At 42.6% G+C, this 17,135-nt stretch overlaps 1 protein-coding gene across 1 annotated transcript in view; it reads left to right on the top strand.

Annotated features, from left to right (window-relative positions):
* LOC108577391 overlaps positions 1-17,135 on the top strand; it is a 157,704-nt gene that overhangs the window by 16,363 nt on the left and 124,206 nt on the right. The window contains 1 exon segment of the mRNA XM_017940536.1: positions 1-458. This exon segment is cut by the window's left edge and continues 18 nt beyond it. Within this exon segment, the coding sequence (XP_017796025.1) occupies positions 1-458 (458 nt within the window).

The following is a 17,135-nucleotide window of genomic DNA, read 5'->3' as shown; positions in this document are numbered from 1 at the left end:
GTCGGCGAGCACAAGATGATCGATCTGATCTACAACGACGGTCAGAAAACTGTCATGTACACCCACGACAAGGAGATCATCTACGAGAACGAAGCTGATCGCGTGCAAGTGGTCGAATATCCGCCGCCACCGCCCTCGCCACCATCTCCATCGCCACCGTCAGCCGTGTCCAGAACCGGGCTGCTTCCGCCGAGTTGCGTGACGCCTAGATCTGGATCAGCAACGACCGCGTTGCATCTCCACCATTATCCTCAGCTGCAACTGCAGCACGAGGACGATCTTCCACCGGGTGTACGACACGCGGTGAACGCCACTGTGCCGAATTGCGCGGCTGCGACCACAACTACCACCGTCCTGGTGCTGTCCGAGCTGGTTGCTGCCGATCCTGCGGCCGGCGCAGCCGCTGCTCAGCAACTCACCCTCACTGCTGCCGCCGCCGCTGCCTCGCTACGTGCCGGGTAAGTTTTTTCTCGGGTTTTCTTTGAGGTGGAGGTTTTCTTTTTTTAGGATACTTATTTGTGGAATATTCTCAGACGTGTCAATGTCAATTTTAAAAAGTCGTAAACGTCGTAACGTTGGAATATTATGCAATATCAGACACTCTGAATTGCAAGACTTTTTTTGAAAATTCGAGCGGAGCTTGTTAACAAATTAATCACCTCGTGGTGTTCCTTTTATCTCCTCGATTTTTCTTCAAATTTATCGCACCTTTTATGCCCGAAATCGTTGTCGCATTATACAACACGAGCCAAAGCGGAGACAGGAAATCTGCATTAAGGAAAGGTCAACGAATCAAGTCTAGCACTCCAAAATTTCCTCTTAAAAACCTCTTCCAAAAAAGGCGCAAAAGTTCGTTTAAAAAGAAGTAGTCCTGAGAAACACAGCTTCCCGAGTCCTTCGAATCCTCCGGAAAGGTTCTATTCGTGGAGAAACACCGGTGAAAAATTCCTGAACGTCCTTTCGAGGAAACGAGCGTGATCAGCGCAGAAATTGGTAACAACGGGGAGTTTAACGAGACGGAAAAATGTGATTCCGCGGCGGAACGAGGCAAGGAAAGTATCGTTGGCACGGTGTCGCGCCTTAATAAGCCGTAAAGTATCGCTGAAAGTGTGTGCCAGCGGACAGTAGCCGGGGCTCTGCTCGTTGCCACGGAAATATCGAATCGGACCTCTCTGTGAGCGCGCGCGGCCAACGTTGAAACGTGGCGCGCTATCGGCCTCGTGTATCAACGCCGACAATTAACAATTATTGCGCACACATACTCGCGGGGATAAGTCACGTTGCCTGCGCAGAATATATTATTACGACGCGTACAGCGCCACGCAACCGATGTATGTCCTGCAAGGACGTTGCTGATCGCTCGTTCTGCCATTCAAGTTGATCTTGTTGCAATTTTTCCTTTTTTTTTTCTACCGTTTTATCGCGCTCCTTTTTGGCACGGTCGTTGTGTACGTTGTTGTCGAAAATCTGACGTGGGTTGGATATTGCTCGTGTTATTACAAAGTGTGTATTGATTTTGAGGGATTATTTGCCTGATTTTAATTCGGTGCCCTGAATATTTCGCTGAAAAATTTTGTTCAGTCTGCAATCTTAAAGATGTCCATTTTCAGTCCCTTTTCGTGTATAATCGCGTTCGTGAGGATTTGGACACTGAATGTTTCGTTAAAAAATTACTAACATTTAGAAAGATTATTTGTAGCCATTTTACTTTTAGTACTTCTTCATGCGAGATTAATTAGACACAAAATTATAATTAAGAGCGACTTGAATTTTGGTAGGGGAAATTAAACGCACTTTCTCTTCGTCTCGTGAAGAAGTGTAATTTTAAATCGTATAATATTCTTCGTACGAATCGAACGGGTGTCTTAATAATAATTAACGTCACTCTATATCCTCGATTGACAATTCGAAATATACTTTGAATTTGTTGCATCCCTCAAATAATCAATTTTTCTCGCACATTTTAAATTGATAACTACACATTGTCGTTAGAGTGTTACATCGTATCGAATCGATCCACCGAATATTTGTTCCCTCAGATATACGTACAAATTGCAAATTAGAGTTTCACTCGCAACGTATCGAAAATTTACTACATCCTTTTGACAATCTCAAATACTTCCGCGCTTCGTTCCTCCGCACTTCAGAGCTGCCTGAATTTAACCACGCGATGAATTATTTCCCCAATTATTCGAACCGGCTAATCGATCCCGCGCCGCCTGCTTTCGATGGAATTACAAACGACCCGATGAAAACCGCCTTCAATCTCCGTCTGTATGACACGCGGAACCGTTGCAGCGAGTAAGTACACGCGCGAGAGCGTCGAATAAATAATCCACGCGTCGCTTGTTCCGTGCGCACCCTTTCGAAAAGAAGAAAAAGCGACTTTTCATGCGCAATTAAGATCTCGATCGGCTAATTTGTTACGTTTCCGTATCTCGCTCGTATCTCCGTGAAAATACCGATACAAAACCCACGGAACAATGTCTCGTACCCCGGTATGTATATTTAGAAATGACTCCCCGCTTCTGCCGCGCTCGCTCGCGCCATTTTGAACCGCGTGCGCGTGATCTACGCCGCGTAAGCGAGTATGCTCGAGTGCGCCTGCGCGCTCAGCCAGCCGTGACACAATGAATAATCGAAAAAGAAAAAATTTCGAGACGAGGAATGGAGGAAAAGAAAGGGAGGAAAAAATCAGCCGACAGAAAATGCGATGCAAAAGTCGCAGGAACACGATACATACGTACAGCTTTAGAAAACACGCGCGCACACCTGTATATACGTACACGAGAGTGAGTACTGTATCGCGAACCAATAACCATTAAACGCGCGCACCGGCCGCCGCACACCTTGCTCTTTTGCAATAAATAAAAATCAGCTGCAATTAATCGGTCGTAAGATATGCACGTCGAGACCTTGGGGGCCTCGAAAACAAGCGTGCCTCTTTCCCCTCCTTTCTCCTCCCTCGCCGCCGCCGTACGATAGAATCCGCCATCTTTCTTTCTCCTCCGGAGCTTATCTCTCTCTCTCGCGATTATTGTAAATCGGAATGTTCGAACGGGTTGGAAGCTACGCAGAATCCTTTCTTCTCTCGCGAGCGCGCAATTTTCTTTTTCACACCTTTTTCCCAGGTAGCTTCCTTTTTTCTTCCTTCTTCGTTTGGAGGTTAGAACGTCTCTCGAAATTCGGAGAAACATCGTCGCCGCGGTGTTTGGAACGGGGGCAAAAGGGAGTCGGAGCGTTCGAAAATTCGAGCTTCCTTTCACTTTACCCAGCCACCGATCGTTTCTGCGTTCCGCTCAGGCGTGTATGCGAGACGAGGAGAAATGGCGTTTTTAATGGCGGAGCGGGGACTTCGGGATTGCTTTCTTGATTTATCTGTTTCGCTAAGTTTCGAGCGACTGTTTCAAATCGTCTGTAATTACGGTGCTTTTATTTTTAACGGATTGGGTCGTGAATCGTACAATTTGTTCCCTGGGTTTGCGTAGTTTCTCTGTCGGGAGTATTGACGTTTTCGGGGCAAAGTAATTAGCCTGAAGAGAAAATTTCACAGCTGCCATTTTGTTCCGTCTTTCGCCGTTTTTGAGGCAGTTTTGTGATTTCATTCTCCCAAAATTTGCCATCTTTCCGGACCACGAAATGGTCCAAATAGTTACTATTATTATTGAATAATACAATCAACGGGCTATGCCCTTTTTTACAAACTTTTACACAATATTAATCTACACTACCGGCCAAAAGTTTGGAATCACCGAGCGTTGCAATTTACACAAACATTTCCAGAAAAGAGTCAGCGACTTTGAGAACTTTTTATCGTTCGAATCAGTTGATACGAGATAAATCGATAAATGTAGAATTGAGATAAACTTGAAAGCAGCAGATTTAATATTGATGAAAAGTGGGAGTTGAATCGAAACATTTGGCCGGTAGTGTACGTCTATTATACTTCAGCCATTTTAAGGACTTGAAGATTCCTTTTGAGGGCGGCTAGTGATACATTAAAAAGGTCTACTTCGTGCATAAGGGAATTGTGTACAAAGTAGAAATCCGATTTGTGCGTTGGAATGTGAAAAGTCGCTCTACTTCTTAAGGTGCGTAGAAATTTACAGAACCCAATAACGATGTACAATCAATATTATTATTTATTAATTTATGCAAAAAGGGTAACGTCGAGAGTTATTCTACGATTTTTAAGTGAGTCCAAACGAAGCTCTTCCAACAAGGGTGCATAAGTGATGAACTTTTCTTGCAAGACAATACTTTCGCAGATTCTACGATCTGACTATAGCATTCACGTTCACGTAATTCTGTCTCTCTCTATTTCCAACACCAATAACATCCAATCTCGTCGACAACTTCACGAAAAGCCACGAAGTAAACAACATCAGCCGAAAAGCCACGCTTCCTCGCGATCTACTTGAACGAAGATTACTCCCTAATCGACTTCTCGTCGATAATCAGATTAAAATTGACTAAATCCTCGTTCTCGTCGCCGCCGCGGGATCTAAAGTCTGTCAGAAGCGAGACTTCCCCGCGAACCCCTTGTAAGCTACTTATTCCGCGGCTTAGACGCGCGCGTTCACGAAATCCGAGGCGTTTTCTCGATTCGTGGCGGCTCGACCCAATCGATAATAATCCGGCTGGCTCGCTCGAGAGAGAACAACAGAGATGTTAATTCGTGGCGTCGACCTTGGTCCACGAAACGCCATTTTCTCTTTCTCTCCCTCTATCGAACGAGAACCAACGATTTATCGTACGAATTAAAATTCGAACACCTTTGTTTGATATATGGAATTACCTGAAACATCGATAATTAACAGGAATTTATTCCGTCCAATTTGAATATTCATGAATCGAAATTTTTCGTATCACATTTCGTACTCTCTGTGCTTCTCTTCCTTCGTTTTATTCAATTAACCAGAATTTACCGCGCGAAAGTTTCTCTTAATCGAGCGAACAAATGAAATCGAACGGTGACTTTTATACGCCGCGTATATTATTTTCCGCTGAACGATGTGCCTGTTTATTCTGAAATCGTTGCACGAAGAAAAGTGTCCACCGGGGCGAACCGATACGACTTCCTCGCGGCAAGGTGTGGCGCACTCGTTGAGAAATACGAAGCTAAATTGCGATACGCGCGGCGTAAAATTAAAATGCGAGACGAAGAGCGCGCGAGGCTCGTACCGGCGCGATCAAATTTGCATATATTTCGCGCAATTCCTCGCTGAGTCGAAATTACGGTGCTGGTTAACGTTCGACGGGAGTTTCTCACGCGGGGAAAGAAGACGGAGGGGAAAGAGGGGAAGAAGGAAGGAAGGAAGAGTTTTTCGTCGAAAGCATTCTTCGTGAATGATCGACGGAAGTTGGCCGAGTCGATGACAAGAATCGATCGTTTTTCGTCTATTCGCGGAGTTTCGTATGAAAAGGTTCGTACGAGATCTCGTTACGATACGCTCCTTTTTTAGTGCGCCAAATTGCAAGGCGAGCCGCGGTCTGTAATTAAATTAATGTGAAAGTTCGCCGATGCCGACGAGCTGCTGTACTCTTGCGAGACGTTCTGTCGCTTTAAGCGCGTCGGAAAACAACGTGTGAGGATTCCTGAGCTTGTACTTGGAGAGGAAAAGGAGAGTTTACGGTGTAGGATTAGAGTACTTCGATTGGGAAATTGGAAACATCTCGGGAAACGATCGAGAACTGATCGCAGAGAAGGCACCGAGTGTATAAGTCTTCGTCGTTCGACCTCTCCAAATTGTGAAAAAAAGTCCAGTTAAGTAATTTTAAAAAAGGTGGAGATTCGAAAGTAGTAATTCCCCAAAAAATGGGGAAATCTCCTCGAGTAAAACGCTTGAGAATTGTTCCATCCCCAAAAGTACAAATTTACAAAAAGGACACCGAGTATATAAGTCTTCCTCAAACTCCTAAAGACCTTTCCATAATTTCTAATAAACTAAATCTAGAGAGATAATTTAAGAAAAAGAGACGAATATTCGAAAGTACATAGAATTCTAAACAAGTTCCAATGAGAAATTGGAAAAATCTCCTCGAGAAAATCAGTCCAAAACTACAAATTTACAAAGAAGACACGAAATATGTAAATCTTCCTGAAACTCTCTATAACGGACAAAATTTTTCAAGAACTTTCCGTAATCTCTAATGAACCAGCTCCAGAAAAATAATGAAAGAATAGACGAAGATTCGAAGGTATATAAAATTCCATTCGGAAATTGGAAAAATCCAGAAAATCACTCCAAATTTACAAAGAAGACACCAAATACAGAAACCTCCCAAAAACCCCACAATCAACAAACTTTCCAAACACTTTTCACCCTGCGACCTCTCCAAATTCCAAAAAACCCAAACCTAAAAAGGAGAAACTTAAAAATCACTTTCCATCTTCCCTGAGGAGACACTCGAAACCTCCTCAATCTCAATTACTCCATAATTCGCGGGCCGATTTGCACGAATCTCAAAATTCGATTCTCATTACCCGCAAATTGTGATATTATTCCACCCCGTTAGCGGTGAATTCGAAGAGCACGAGGGAAGAAACACCGTGTACAGGATAGCAAAGCAGATGGACCAAGGAGAAAATGACCTCCGTTAAATAAATCCGCCGCGGTGGAAGAAGAAAAGCCGGGACCGCTCGAAGGGGCGCGCTCGTAATCTATGTTAATGCGGCGGAGGTGGGTGCCTGTAATAATAGTGTTTTCGAGGATGTGACGTCACGCGCGAACAATACACGCGCGAGCAAAGAGCAGTGCACACGCTTTCGGCGGATTATTTATTTGACAGACCTCCCCGCGGGCCGTGTCTGCGTTTACGGCCGACTGGCAACGCTTCGAACCAGGATTCACAACGCGTTGCTCGTTCTCGCGCTCCTCCACCGGACGCTGATCGACTCTTATGCAACCCGGAGTACGTTTTATTCCATTTTTCTTCGGCGAAGATCGTTCACTGTGGAAATAAGAGAATTTCAGGGAAAAGTACTTCTCGTTTGCCTATTTAGCGAACCCTTTCGTTGCGAAGGAGGTGTTTGCTAGTGTACGGGACAATCGAGGCGAGAAACTTTGGTGAGAGATTGTGCTAAATATGAGAGGTATTGGAATTTAAGGTAATAAATTCAAAGATGGTATTTCAAATTATAAATTCTTCGTCATTTTTATACGCGAGGAAGACACGTCACTACGCAATTAAGAAGACATCGACATTTTGGATTCACCGAGCATTGCAATTTACAGAAAAAAGTCAGCGACTTTGAGAATTTTTTATCATCCGAATGAACTGATAAATGTAGAATTAAGATAAACTTCAAATCTATAAAAAATTGGCAGCAGATTTAGTACTGATGAAAAGTGGGAGGTGGTTCCAAACTTTTGGCCTGTAGTGTATGTTTATATTAATCTGTCTCAGTACGTTGAGCATTTTTGCTGTTACTACACACACACACACACACACTCATTCCTCCTAATAATCCAACAAGAGGTAATGGTACATACTTAAAAATAAATTTGGGAAAGCGTGTGCTTTTAGGAATATTTTTATTTATATATTCAACCCTTTCGTTACGAAGTACAGTATCTGCTGTGCTGTGTATGCGAGAACTGAGGCGAGAAATTTTTGCTGAGAGTTTACGGTACACGCCTGAACATAAATACTATATTAGCGAGACAGAAAAGAAAATGTAAACATGTGTTTAAAGAAAGGTAAACATTACGGAGCGTAGAAGCACCACTACAGCTTCAGAGAGTTTTGGTGTCGTTACGAATCGCGATATGTTTGTTGCGAAACCGATAATTGTCCCTCTTTTTGAGTCAGGCCATTTAAGGAATCTACTCGGGATAGGGGACTCGGGTGGTGCACGGAAGGTAGATTATTAACGCACAACAGTTAAAACTATGTATTTCTGAATGAACGTGCACAGGGCGCGAAATGTCCAGGCTTACTGATAGGAAAATTGTGCGTCGTGTCGCGTGGTGTTCGCTATTTTATAAACTACGTGTGTATTGTGATTGGTGGTGTGAAAGTGGGGAATTTGTTCTTACATTTGTTATATTGCTTGTTGGAGGTCTGTTTATGATCTTCGGTCATGTGGTGTTCAGGTGTGAGAGGCGTCGAGTTTTTGGGTGTCGTAAAGTATTTTTCGTGCCGGCTGAGAACTCGCTTTTTAGGACGTGCTGTCTATTGAAAATACCGATGTTATTGTACGGCCGAACAACCCAAGCGGCAAGTGTTTTATGTAGTGACTTTTGAGTGTTGATAGTATTACGTGGAAGAGGATAACAAGAAAGTGCGGCAGTGAGATTTTTATTAAACTAAAGGAATAACAAATTCAATGCTTTCCATGCGAAGTCTATTATTTACAATGCTCTTGTCCGGAATGATCTATCCCAACACCCTCAAGTTAAAATCTTTACCCAAAAATCAATTTTTCTATCTATTTTGAAACTCCAATAATACATCCTAAAAGTAGACATCTGTGCAACAAGGAAATGTCCGGAAATTTCCCTTGAAACTTCTGCAGAAAAATTACTATAATTTTTCAATCCATAGAAATTCAAGTATTTTAAAACTCCAACAATACATCCCAAAAACAACTGTTAAAAAAATATTCTTCTCTCTCCGAACACTTGCACTGGAACAAGACTAAAAAATGCTAGAATTCACCGAGATTCGATGGAGAAATTTCCCCGTTGATCGCGGAAGAAGCTTGTTTCCACGACACGTTGCCCCGGAGGTGCGCGAATTTTCGGCCGAAAATGGGCCCCGGCGTTTCGTATGCGCGGCAAATTGCCATAATGACGGTGCACCTTGGTAAAAAGGTTCGCGTTCGCGGAAAGCAGAATGTAAGCCGGACATATCCCTGTCCTCGTCTCGGTGTCCTCCGCGGTTCGCTTCTTGCACAGGCTCGGAGGTGCCTTTGATCCGTCGCGTTTTCAGATCTCCCGCCTCTCCCTTCGTATACATATATGCGCGGTTCTCGAGTTTTTGCGGCTTCCGGGGACGCGAGCCCGAACCCCGGGAACAATGTCGAGAAGAAACGATGATGTCGTGGTTGGTTCATCGATCGATAAAAGTCCAGCGAGCTGGCTCGATCCATCCGGGGGGCAAAAAGAATCGCTCGGGTTCGATGGAAAGTCCGTTGGAAACGAGGGTTGGACTTTTGGTCGAGCTGTCTGTGTTAATTTTTATTCTACAGTAATCTCTTTCTATTTCTCAGCGAATTCTATACTCTTTATTTTATCCTTTGTATTTTAACGATGACTTTTGAATTGTCGAGGGCGGCTCGCTAGTCTTTCTCACTTTTCCTTGCGTTTGGATTTATTTTGGAGAATTGTTGAGTAATCTGTGCTCGTTTTTCGAAGATTGCATAGGTGTTGCTGAATTTGGGCACGAAGAATAGTGATTATGAGTTGTTAAATTTCTGATTTACTTGCGATTATGAGTTACTAAATTTCTAAACTTAGGAGATGCATTTTATTTACTCTGAGTTTCGAAAACAGTGGTCACGAGTATTTCAATCTCTAGTAATAGAGGACGAATCTTAATTACTTTACGTTTGAAAAATAGACGATCATGAGTAGTCACGTTATGAATTTCATTGCCCTCGAGTTGAAAAAATACGTAAGAAGCTTGCGTTAGAAAATAAGGCAAATCACAGACACGTCGCAACGTCCCAGTCGTAGAGAAACAATTCAACGCGCAAGCATTAAGCATCTTTAACGTAATAAATAAGGCAATCGTGCAAACGAGCATCAATTAAAATCTCCTCAACGAAAACCACCTAACCTAACCTACATACATTTACCAACCTCAATTATAATCCGATCAAAGCAACGAATCGTTACCCTTTTCTCCTTCACCCTGTTATTCTACGCGTTGCCTCGATTAATTTCTTAATTACCTTTTGTAACATATTCATCTCGAGCATCCGTTCCTCACCCAGCTCTGAAAAGTGTCTACTTTGCTCGTAAAACCTTCACTCCGCATTTTACTGGCCATTCTCGTTTCTTACCACGAGCCCCGGCTTGGGCAAAGCGTTTACAAAGGGAACGGTAGAAACGATTACCAAAGCGTTATTCTACACGCGAATAAATTATAGCAATTACACCAGGGCAAATACAGCTAAACGGTAATTACAGGCTGTTCGTTCTCTAGGGTGATTCAGAAGGCGCAACAACCAGCTATACGAATTTTTCCCCGTCGAATATGCGTGTAAATCGAATTAACATCTCTCTTACGTTCTTCCCACCTTCGAAAGTGACTATCCTCCTCGAGCGGGAATCGATCGGGGGACCAAAATGGAAACTCTTCCGGTGAAATTGACTTTCACGAATTCCAACGATGATCAGCGATTAAAGGAAGATCGACCGTGCTGTTAGGATAAACACGAATTTCCACCACTCCTTACACTACGGGTGGAAGGCCATCTTCACGCCGCGCGTCAGTTTTCCTTAAAAGTGTAGACTTCAGTTGGTTGATTTTGTTAAGAGTTGATCTTCGGAATAAAAGAGTTATTTTTGTGAACGGAATACTGAGATTTTTGAAGTAAATATTTTCTTCTTCTTCTTCTTTTTGGTAAGAAGAAAAATTTACCCGAAGCACAGTTCTTTCTTTTTTCTCGAATTCTCAGCGATAGCAATCTCAGGTTATTAGGCTCGCCGATGCGTGACGATCTATCGGCGATATCGGCTCATAACGCGGTCTAATATTAGAAATGGGATTTCCCAATATCCTTAGGAGCCCCTTGCCGCGCCGTTTTTCCCTCCCCTGGTTCACTCTCGGGATCCGGTCGCCGGCCGGTAATCATTCACGGAATGGAAATCTACCGACGCAAAGACAAATTCTGTTCGCGCCGCTGACTGATTACGATACGCGAGATAACAGGCCGGGACCGCGTTCCACGTGTCGACATATCTCTGCGAGCGGTCGTGCACGCGCAATTCTTTTCCGCTCCCTTCCGCCCGTTTTTTCCGTATCTACGCCTCATTGTCAGCCGGATATCGAGAGCCAGGATTCGAGCTTGGTTTGGTTTAAGTACTGTTTACTTGGATGTGAATTTTTCTCTGTGAAGGAGGAGAATAGTGGGGGGAGAGAGTTTTGTTTTGGTGCTCGAGGGGAGTTTGTTTATTTTGGGGAGTAGATGGTTGGAAGTGTTTGAATTTTGATGTTTTATGTTTAATGGAAAGGTGTTTCGACGACGACCTCTTATGGTTAGTGGAACGAGGTTGGAAAAGGGAAGGAAGATTAGACTAGGCAATTATTCAAATGAGATTATGGAGCTTCGGTGATGCTGGTCGGAGAGTGTAATGAACGTATGAAAGATGAGAAAATATATGCGAAGCAATAGGAGAAGATTCTGCAATTTTCTTTCTTTATAAACCTGCTTATTTGTTAAAATTATTTTAGAATTGTAATTTAGCATATTTTTAAATTGTTACTATGATTTTGAATGATCTTTCGTTTTCATCAAGAGTATAGTTGCAAATCAATTTGTTTAATTTCTCAAAAAGAAGATTTACATAGAGGAATCTTTTTCTTCTTTATAACTCCATGGGACTTGAAATTTGCATATGATGTATCTATTGCATTATTATTATTATCCAATAATGATTCTTGCTTCCCCTATCAAAATCTAAAATTCTAGTCAACCTTAATCCTTTCTTCTCATGAACGAAGAAAAACCGAGTTGCAGAGTGTTAATTATTTTTTTAACAGAGCGAAGTATTTAAAATCTGTTCAGAACGAGCGATAAATAAATGGTGATGATTTCCATTCTCAATCCTTTTCTTCTCATGGCCCAAGAAAGATCGAGTTGCAGAGTGTTAATTATTTTTTTAACAGAGCGAAGTATTTCGAATCTGTTCAGAACGAGGAACAAGTAAATGGCGATGATTTCCATTGAACGTTCGTAGAGGGTTAACAAAGCACACAAAACGAGCAACACAAAATACCGACAATTTTGAACAGGTCATTGAACCCTGGACAATTTGGTGCGACATGAACATCCAAGTAGGTATCGAGGTGAAAAAGAAATAACCCTCGGGCAATTTCACGCTGCAAACTCGTTTCCACCCTCCGAAAGTAGTATGCTCCCCTAGTGGCGTGGAGCTCGCGGGCAAGCACGCTGCGGCGTCCAGCTGGCGATTTCCCAAACGATTTTAATTGTACTTGAAATGGATGCACGTAGCTCGTCCCCGGCGGGCAAAGAACTCCAATTAGTCGTCGCGGTAGTGTCCTTATGCTGCCTTAGGCCAGTAAGAACTAATGCCGAAATAAGGGAAGGGAAAGAAATGCGCGCGGTCGGCGAGCGTGCGTGCGTGCACGCGGCGCGTGCAAGAAAAATCTCACTTGAGAAAGAGAGAGAGAGAGAGAGAGAGACATGCTTGCGAACCCGTGGATCACATGCCTGAACGTATTACTCATACCACGCGCACAGAACAACGTCCACAGCATCCTCTCGACGCGCCTCGAGAGATCGATACCGGTCCACGGATGAACTTTGCTGGCTGCATAGCGACGCGGCTTTTTTGTCTGAAAAATTCTTCCGCGAGATATGGTGGAAGTCGCCAGAAATCTGTGGAGAAGTTTGGGTTCGAGAGGTTATTGTGGTGGAAGTTTGTGGACGCTGAATTTTTAGGAATTTTTTGGGGTACTCTGAGTATCTTTTGATGAAAATTCCTTGGAGCGTAAATTTAGAGCGAGAGAAATTTGGGTTTGAGAGGTATTGCGATGGATATTTGTGGATGCTGAATTTTTTGGGGTACTCTAAGTACCTTTCGATGAAAATTCCTTGGAGCGTAAATTTAGAGCGAGAGAAATTTGGGTTTGAGAGGTATTGCGATGGATATTTGTGGATGCTGAATTTTTTGGGGTACTCTAAGTACCTTTCGATGAAAATTCCTTGAAGCGTAAATTTAGAGCGAGAGAAATTTAGGTTTGAGAGGTATTGCGATGGATATTTGTGGATGCTGAATTTTTTGAGGTACTCTGAGTACCTTTCGATGAAAATTCCTTGGAGCGTAAATTTAGAGCGAGAGAAATTTGGGTTTGAGAGGCATTTCGGGGGAAATTTGTGCACTCCAAATTTTTTAGAATTTTTGGGAATTTTCTGAAGCACCCTAAGTATCGTTTCACGAGACTAGAGATCGTGAGAAATTATGGAAATCCTTTGGAATGTAAATTTAGAGCGAGAAAAATTTTGGTTAGAGAGATATTTCGGGAATATTGTGAGAAAAATTTGTGGACGCTGGATTTTTGAGAATTTTTAAGAATAGAAATCTGTGAATATGTGTTTTGTAACATTTCGAAAGGAAAATAGTAAGTTTTCTAAATCCTAAATTTAAGAGCGAGGGAAATTTAAGCTTGAGAGCTACTACAGTGAAAATCCATCGAAATTCCTGGATTGGTTAAAATTTTCCACTTCGATCTTTCGAAAAATTGCAATGCCGAAGAAATTCCAGAAGAAGTTCCCTCTTTCCACATTTTTGCAAGATTTAAAACTGTTCGAGGTATTGATCGCAAAAACGATAGGAAGTGTTTAAAGAGACTGGATAACCCGCAATATTTATCGCAACTATTTAGTTTTTTGCTCGACAGGCAATAGTATTGATTGATAGGGTACACAGTGCAGATTACACGCGCTAATGCCTGTCGCTTAAGTGGGTTGATTTTATTTGTTGGCAACGCTTCTGTACACTGACGTTTAGAACGATTAAACTGAATCTGTAAAAGGATCTATAAATTGTGATATATTACCGTAGTTATTAAAGGCACTGTAGGTACGCGGAGATACGATCGCTGCAATCTAACGCCTATGAAATCGACAGTGAAACACATTTTACTGTTCCGCTGTTACATATGAGCCTGCAGAAAGAAGAAGAAAAGAAAAGAAAAGGTGTTACCTGGTGTGTCAATTAATAAAACTCTTTCTAGTAGTAGTATCTGTACGTAGAAAAGAAAAAGGAAGAAACGGAAGTAAGCTCCATGATCGTTTCACTGTTATAAATTTCACGAAAGTAATATCGTGTAAAACTGTCTGAATGCGAAGTCGCAGGACGGGAGAAGTATTATAATAATCGTGAGAAATATACGATAGAAATTTCTTTTTCTGTTTGCTCTCCGTCACGACGATTCTTACATACGTACAGCGATCGCGCTTCCCACTCGCGACCAAAACGGTACCCACACATTTTCCACGCGTTTTGCATGGCAACGACTCGAGACACCCCCGCAGATTCGTTTTTCATGAAAAACGAAAAGAAGGTTTCGCGACGCGTAGGTGAGGAAGTGAGCCACTTTGGTGGAACCATAAGGAAGAGGAACACGCCCGTGTACGCTTGTCCTTTTACGTCCGGAGTGTGACGGATTTAAGGTCGGTTAACACTTGGAACTGGGACTCGGTTTGAAAGGATGAAGATCGAGATAAGATTAGATTATTCTTGGGTTAAGTGTTCGTGAAACGAAGGATTAAGGTGTTAGACGTTCGAAATCTTTTTTTCTTATTTCAGGCAGAAACGTTTGTCCTAGGTTTTCTATTTTTTAACATTTTTGGGAGATATTTATACATATTTCCTACATTTTATGTACTTTTACTTGTGTATTCTTCTTTAAGAACTTTCTTACATTTTGATAAATGCGAGGATAAGTTCATCGCTCTGAAATGGTTAAAATAGTTCCAAAAACTATCTTCGATAGAAAATTCGTCGTTCCATTTAACCCCTTGACTTATGATTTTTTGCTGAAGCTGTCTATTAATTTTGATACTGCGTATCGTACCTCCTTGACAATTTCATCATTTTCAGTCTCACAAATTAACACTAAATTTACAATGAAAGTGAATCGTTGGTACTGACATAACTGTTTCCATCACACCTTCACTAGAATTTGTACCCCTAAGTAGCCTGACTCCTTAATAGAACACAATTCACCCTCGGACCTCCATCTTCCCTCCACCTAAAGTTCATACACAAAAATACAGTTAAAAAAATAATTCAAAATATACCAGTTACTCTATTCAAATAGACCACCCTGCACACTCCACCTCGCTCTCACAAACTTCTTCCCCCCAAAAAAAAGAAGAAAAAATAGCGAAGAAACTTACGAGGAGAGAAACGTTCGATCTCCCGTTTGACGTGCACACACGATGAACCGGGACGAGGAGCGAAGAACGGGACCGGAGGTGGAGAGAAAAGGACTACTTGGTCGCTGAGGACAAGGAGGAGGGCAAGATGGCCGCCTTGGAGCGGTTCGGTACGGGGAAAAGCGTCGGACCTCCGCGTCGTTCGTCTCTCCTGTTAATTCCCACCGGCGTGTCCTTCGCCTCTCTTGCCCTCCCCTCTTCCCATTCTGCTTCGTGCTCTTTTCGAAACGCACAGTGTAACGTATATATATATATACACACGGCGTTCCCTTAGCTCACCTCTCCGCATAAAACCCTCTCTCTTGTCCCTCGTCGTTGGTTCGATCGCCATGATGCCACGTGATCGGTGTTTTATAGAAGCGAAATACCCAGAAAACCGTCGCAAAATCGACGATCTGTACGTTTATCGAATTACGATGCCTCCTCTTTGTCTCCCCTTTCCTCCCCTCCTCACCACGTCTTCTTCCTCCCTTCTCCAATTGCGACTTCTCTCCTCGTTGATTCCATTTCGTGTTTCTCTTAAAGTACTGCGTTCCACGGATTCGATCTGTCCCCGTGTAACCGTGGTTCTTCCTCTGTTTCGGGTAATGGAGGAGAAGGTATCGTACCGATCGAGAATCGGTACGAAAAAGATCGATTACGACGAAAGAAAGGGGAGAGCTGAGAAACCTGGTTTTCGAACGAATTCCGGATCAGAGAGGTGTGTATATGTATGTATGTAGTTGGACGGGTGAGGTGAGCGGAGCGGAGCCGGCGGGAAATTACGTGGCTCGATTGGAGGGTTCTTAACGAGACTCTCATTATCAGCAGTTCTTTTGTCTCGAGTACTCTTTATGGTGGTTCTTCGTCTTCGTCTTTCGATAGGATAGAGTCTGTGTATGCCGTGCGTGTGGCTTTATGTTTCACGGGAATCGCGACGTTTGTAAGCATGAAAGCTGCCCCCGAGGAACAATTAATCCGCGTGATTATTATGATTTCGACGGTGCTTCGTGGGCTCGGCGACAGGAGAACGCCGAACGGCGTCGTAAATTCGGTTTTAAGGGGATCTTGCTATATTCGGTACGCCTAGGTATTTTCGAAAGGGTGTATTTGAGTTTGAAAAATTTTGATAAACTCGGGTGTGCGATTTTTTCCGAGTGTAAACGAGTTTTATGGTTTTGGAGTAAATGTTTCTTTACGTTTATGTCAGTTTTGAGATCGAAAGCTTCCGAGCATAATAATTTGATACGCTCGTGTATTTTCGTAGTGAACATTCAAGACTGAAGTCTCTGAAAAAATTCTTTCGTATTTATATCACTCGTGAGATTAAAGCCTCCAAAAGAATTAGATAAATTCGCCTACTTTCATTGTTTTATACCTGTGTCACTTGTGAAACTGAAGCCTCCGAAAAATTCTTTTATATTTATATCACTCGTGAGATTAAAGCCTGGAAAAGAATTAGATAAAAGCCACCGAAAAAATTCTTTTATATTTATATCACTTATGGGACTAAAACCTGCCAGAAAATTTAATTCACATTTATGTCATTTACGAGATTAAAGCCTCCGAATAGATTCGATGGACTCACGTATCAAATTTTCTCAAAGTGCAGAAAAGTACCTTCATGGTGAAAATTCCGTTACACTTATGTCATTTACGAGCCTGAAGCTCCCCGAAAAATTCGGCAACTCGTTTACAGGACTTTTTCTCAAAGTGCAAACAAGTGGATGCAGTTGCTGTATGTAGAGGGAGAGATATGAAGTTGCAACGTATAGTTACAGCGTGGAACTGTATTATGCGGATCCAACGTAGCAGTAAGCAACTGCAGTACATGGTTGCAATGCTCACTAGCATTGTGTAGCGCGTGTAACGTGTAATTACGAGCTGCAGTTGCATTGTGCAGTTGCATGGTAAGGCTGCAGTAAGTAACTGTGTCGTGACATTGCGGTACATGATTGCGTTACGCGAGTACAGTTCGCGATTCAATGATACTTTTCGCAGGATGCTTGGAATAATA

The sequence above is a fragment of the Habropoda laboriosa genome, unplaced genomic scaffold (assembly GCF_001263275.1).
Source record: "Habropoda laboriosa isolate 0110345459 unplaced genomic scaffold, ASM126327v1 scaffold648, whole genome shotgun sequence".
In the NCBI taxonomy this organism is placed as follows: domain Eukaryota; kingdom Metazoa; phylum Arthropoda; class Insecta; order Hymenoptera; family Apidae; genus Habropoda; species Habropoda laboriosa.
The sequence above is the reverse complement of the archived record's forward strand: the minus strand, read 5'-3'. Positions and strand labels throughout refer to the sequence as shown.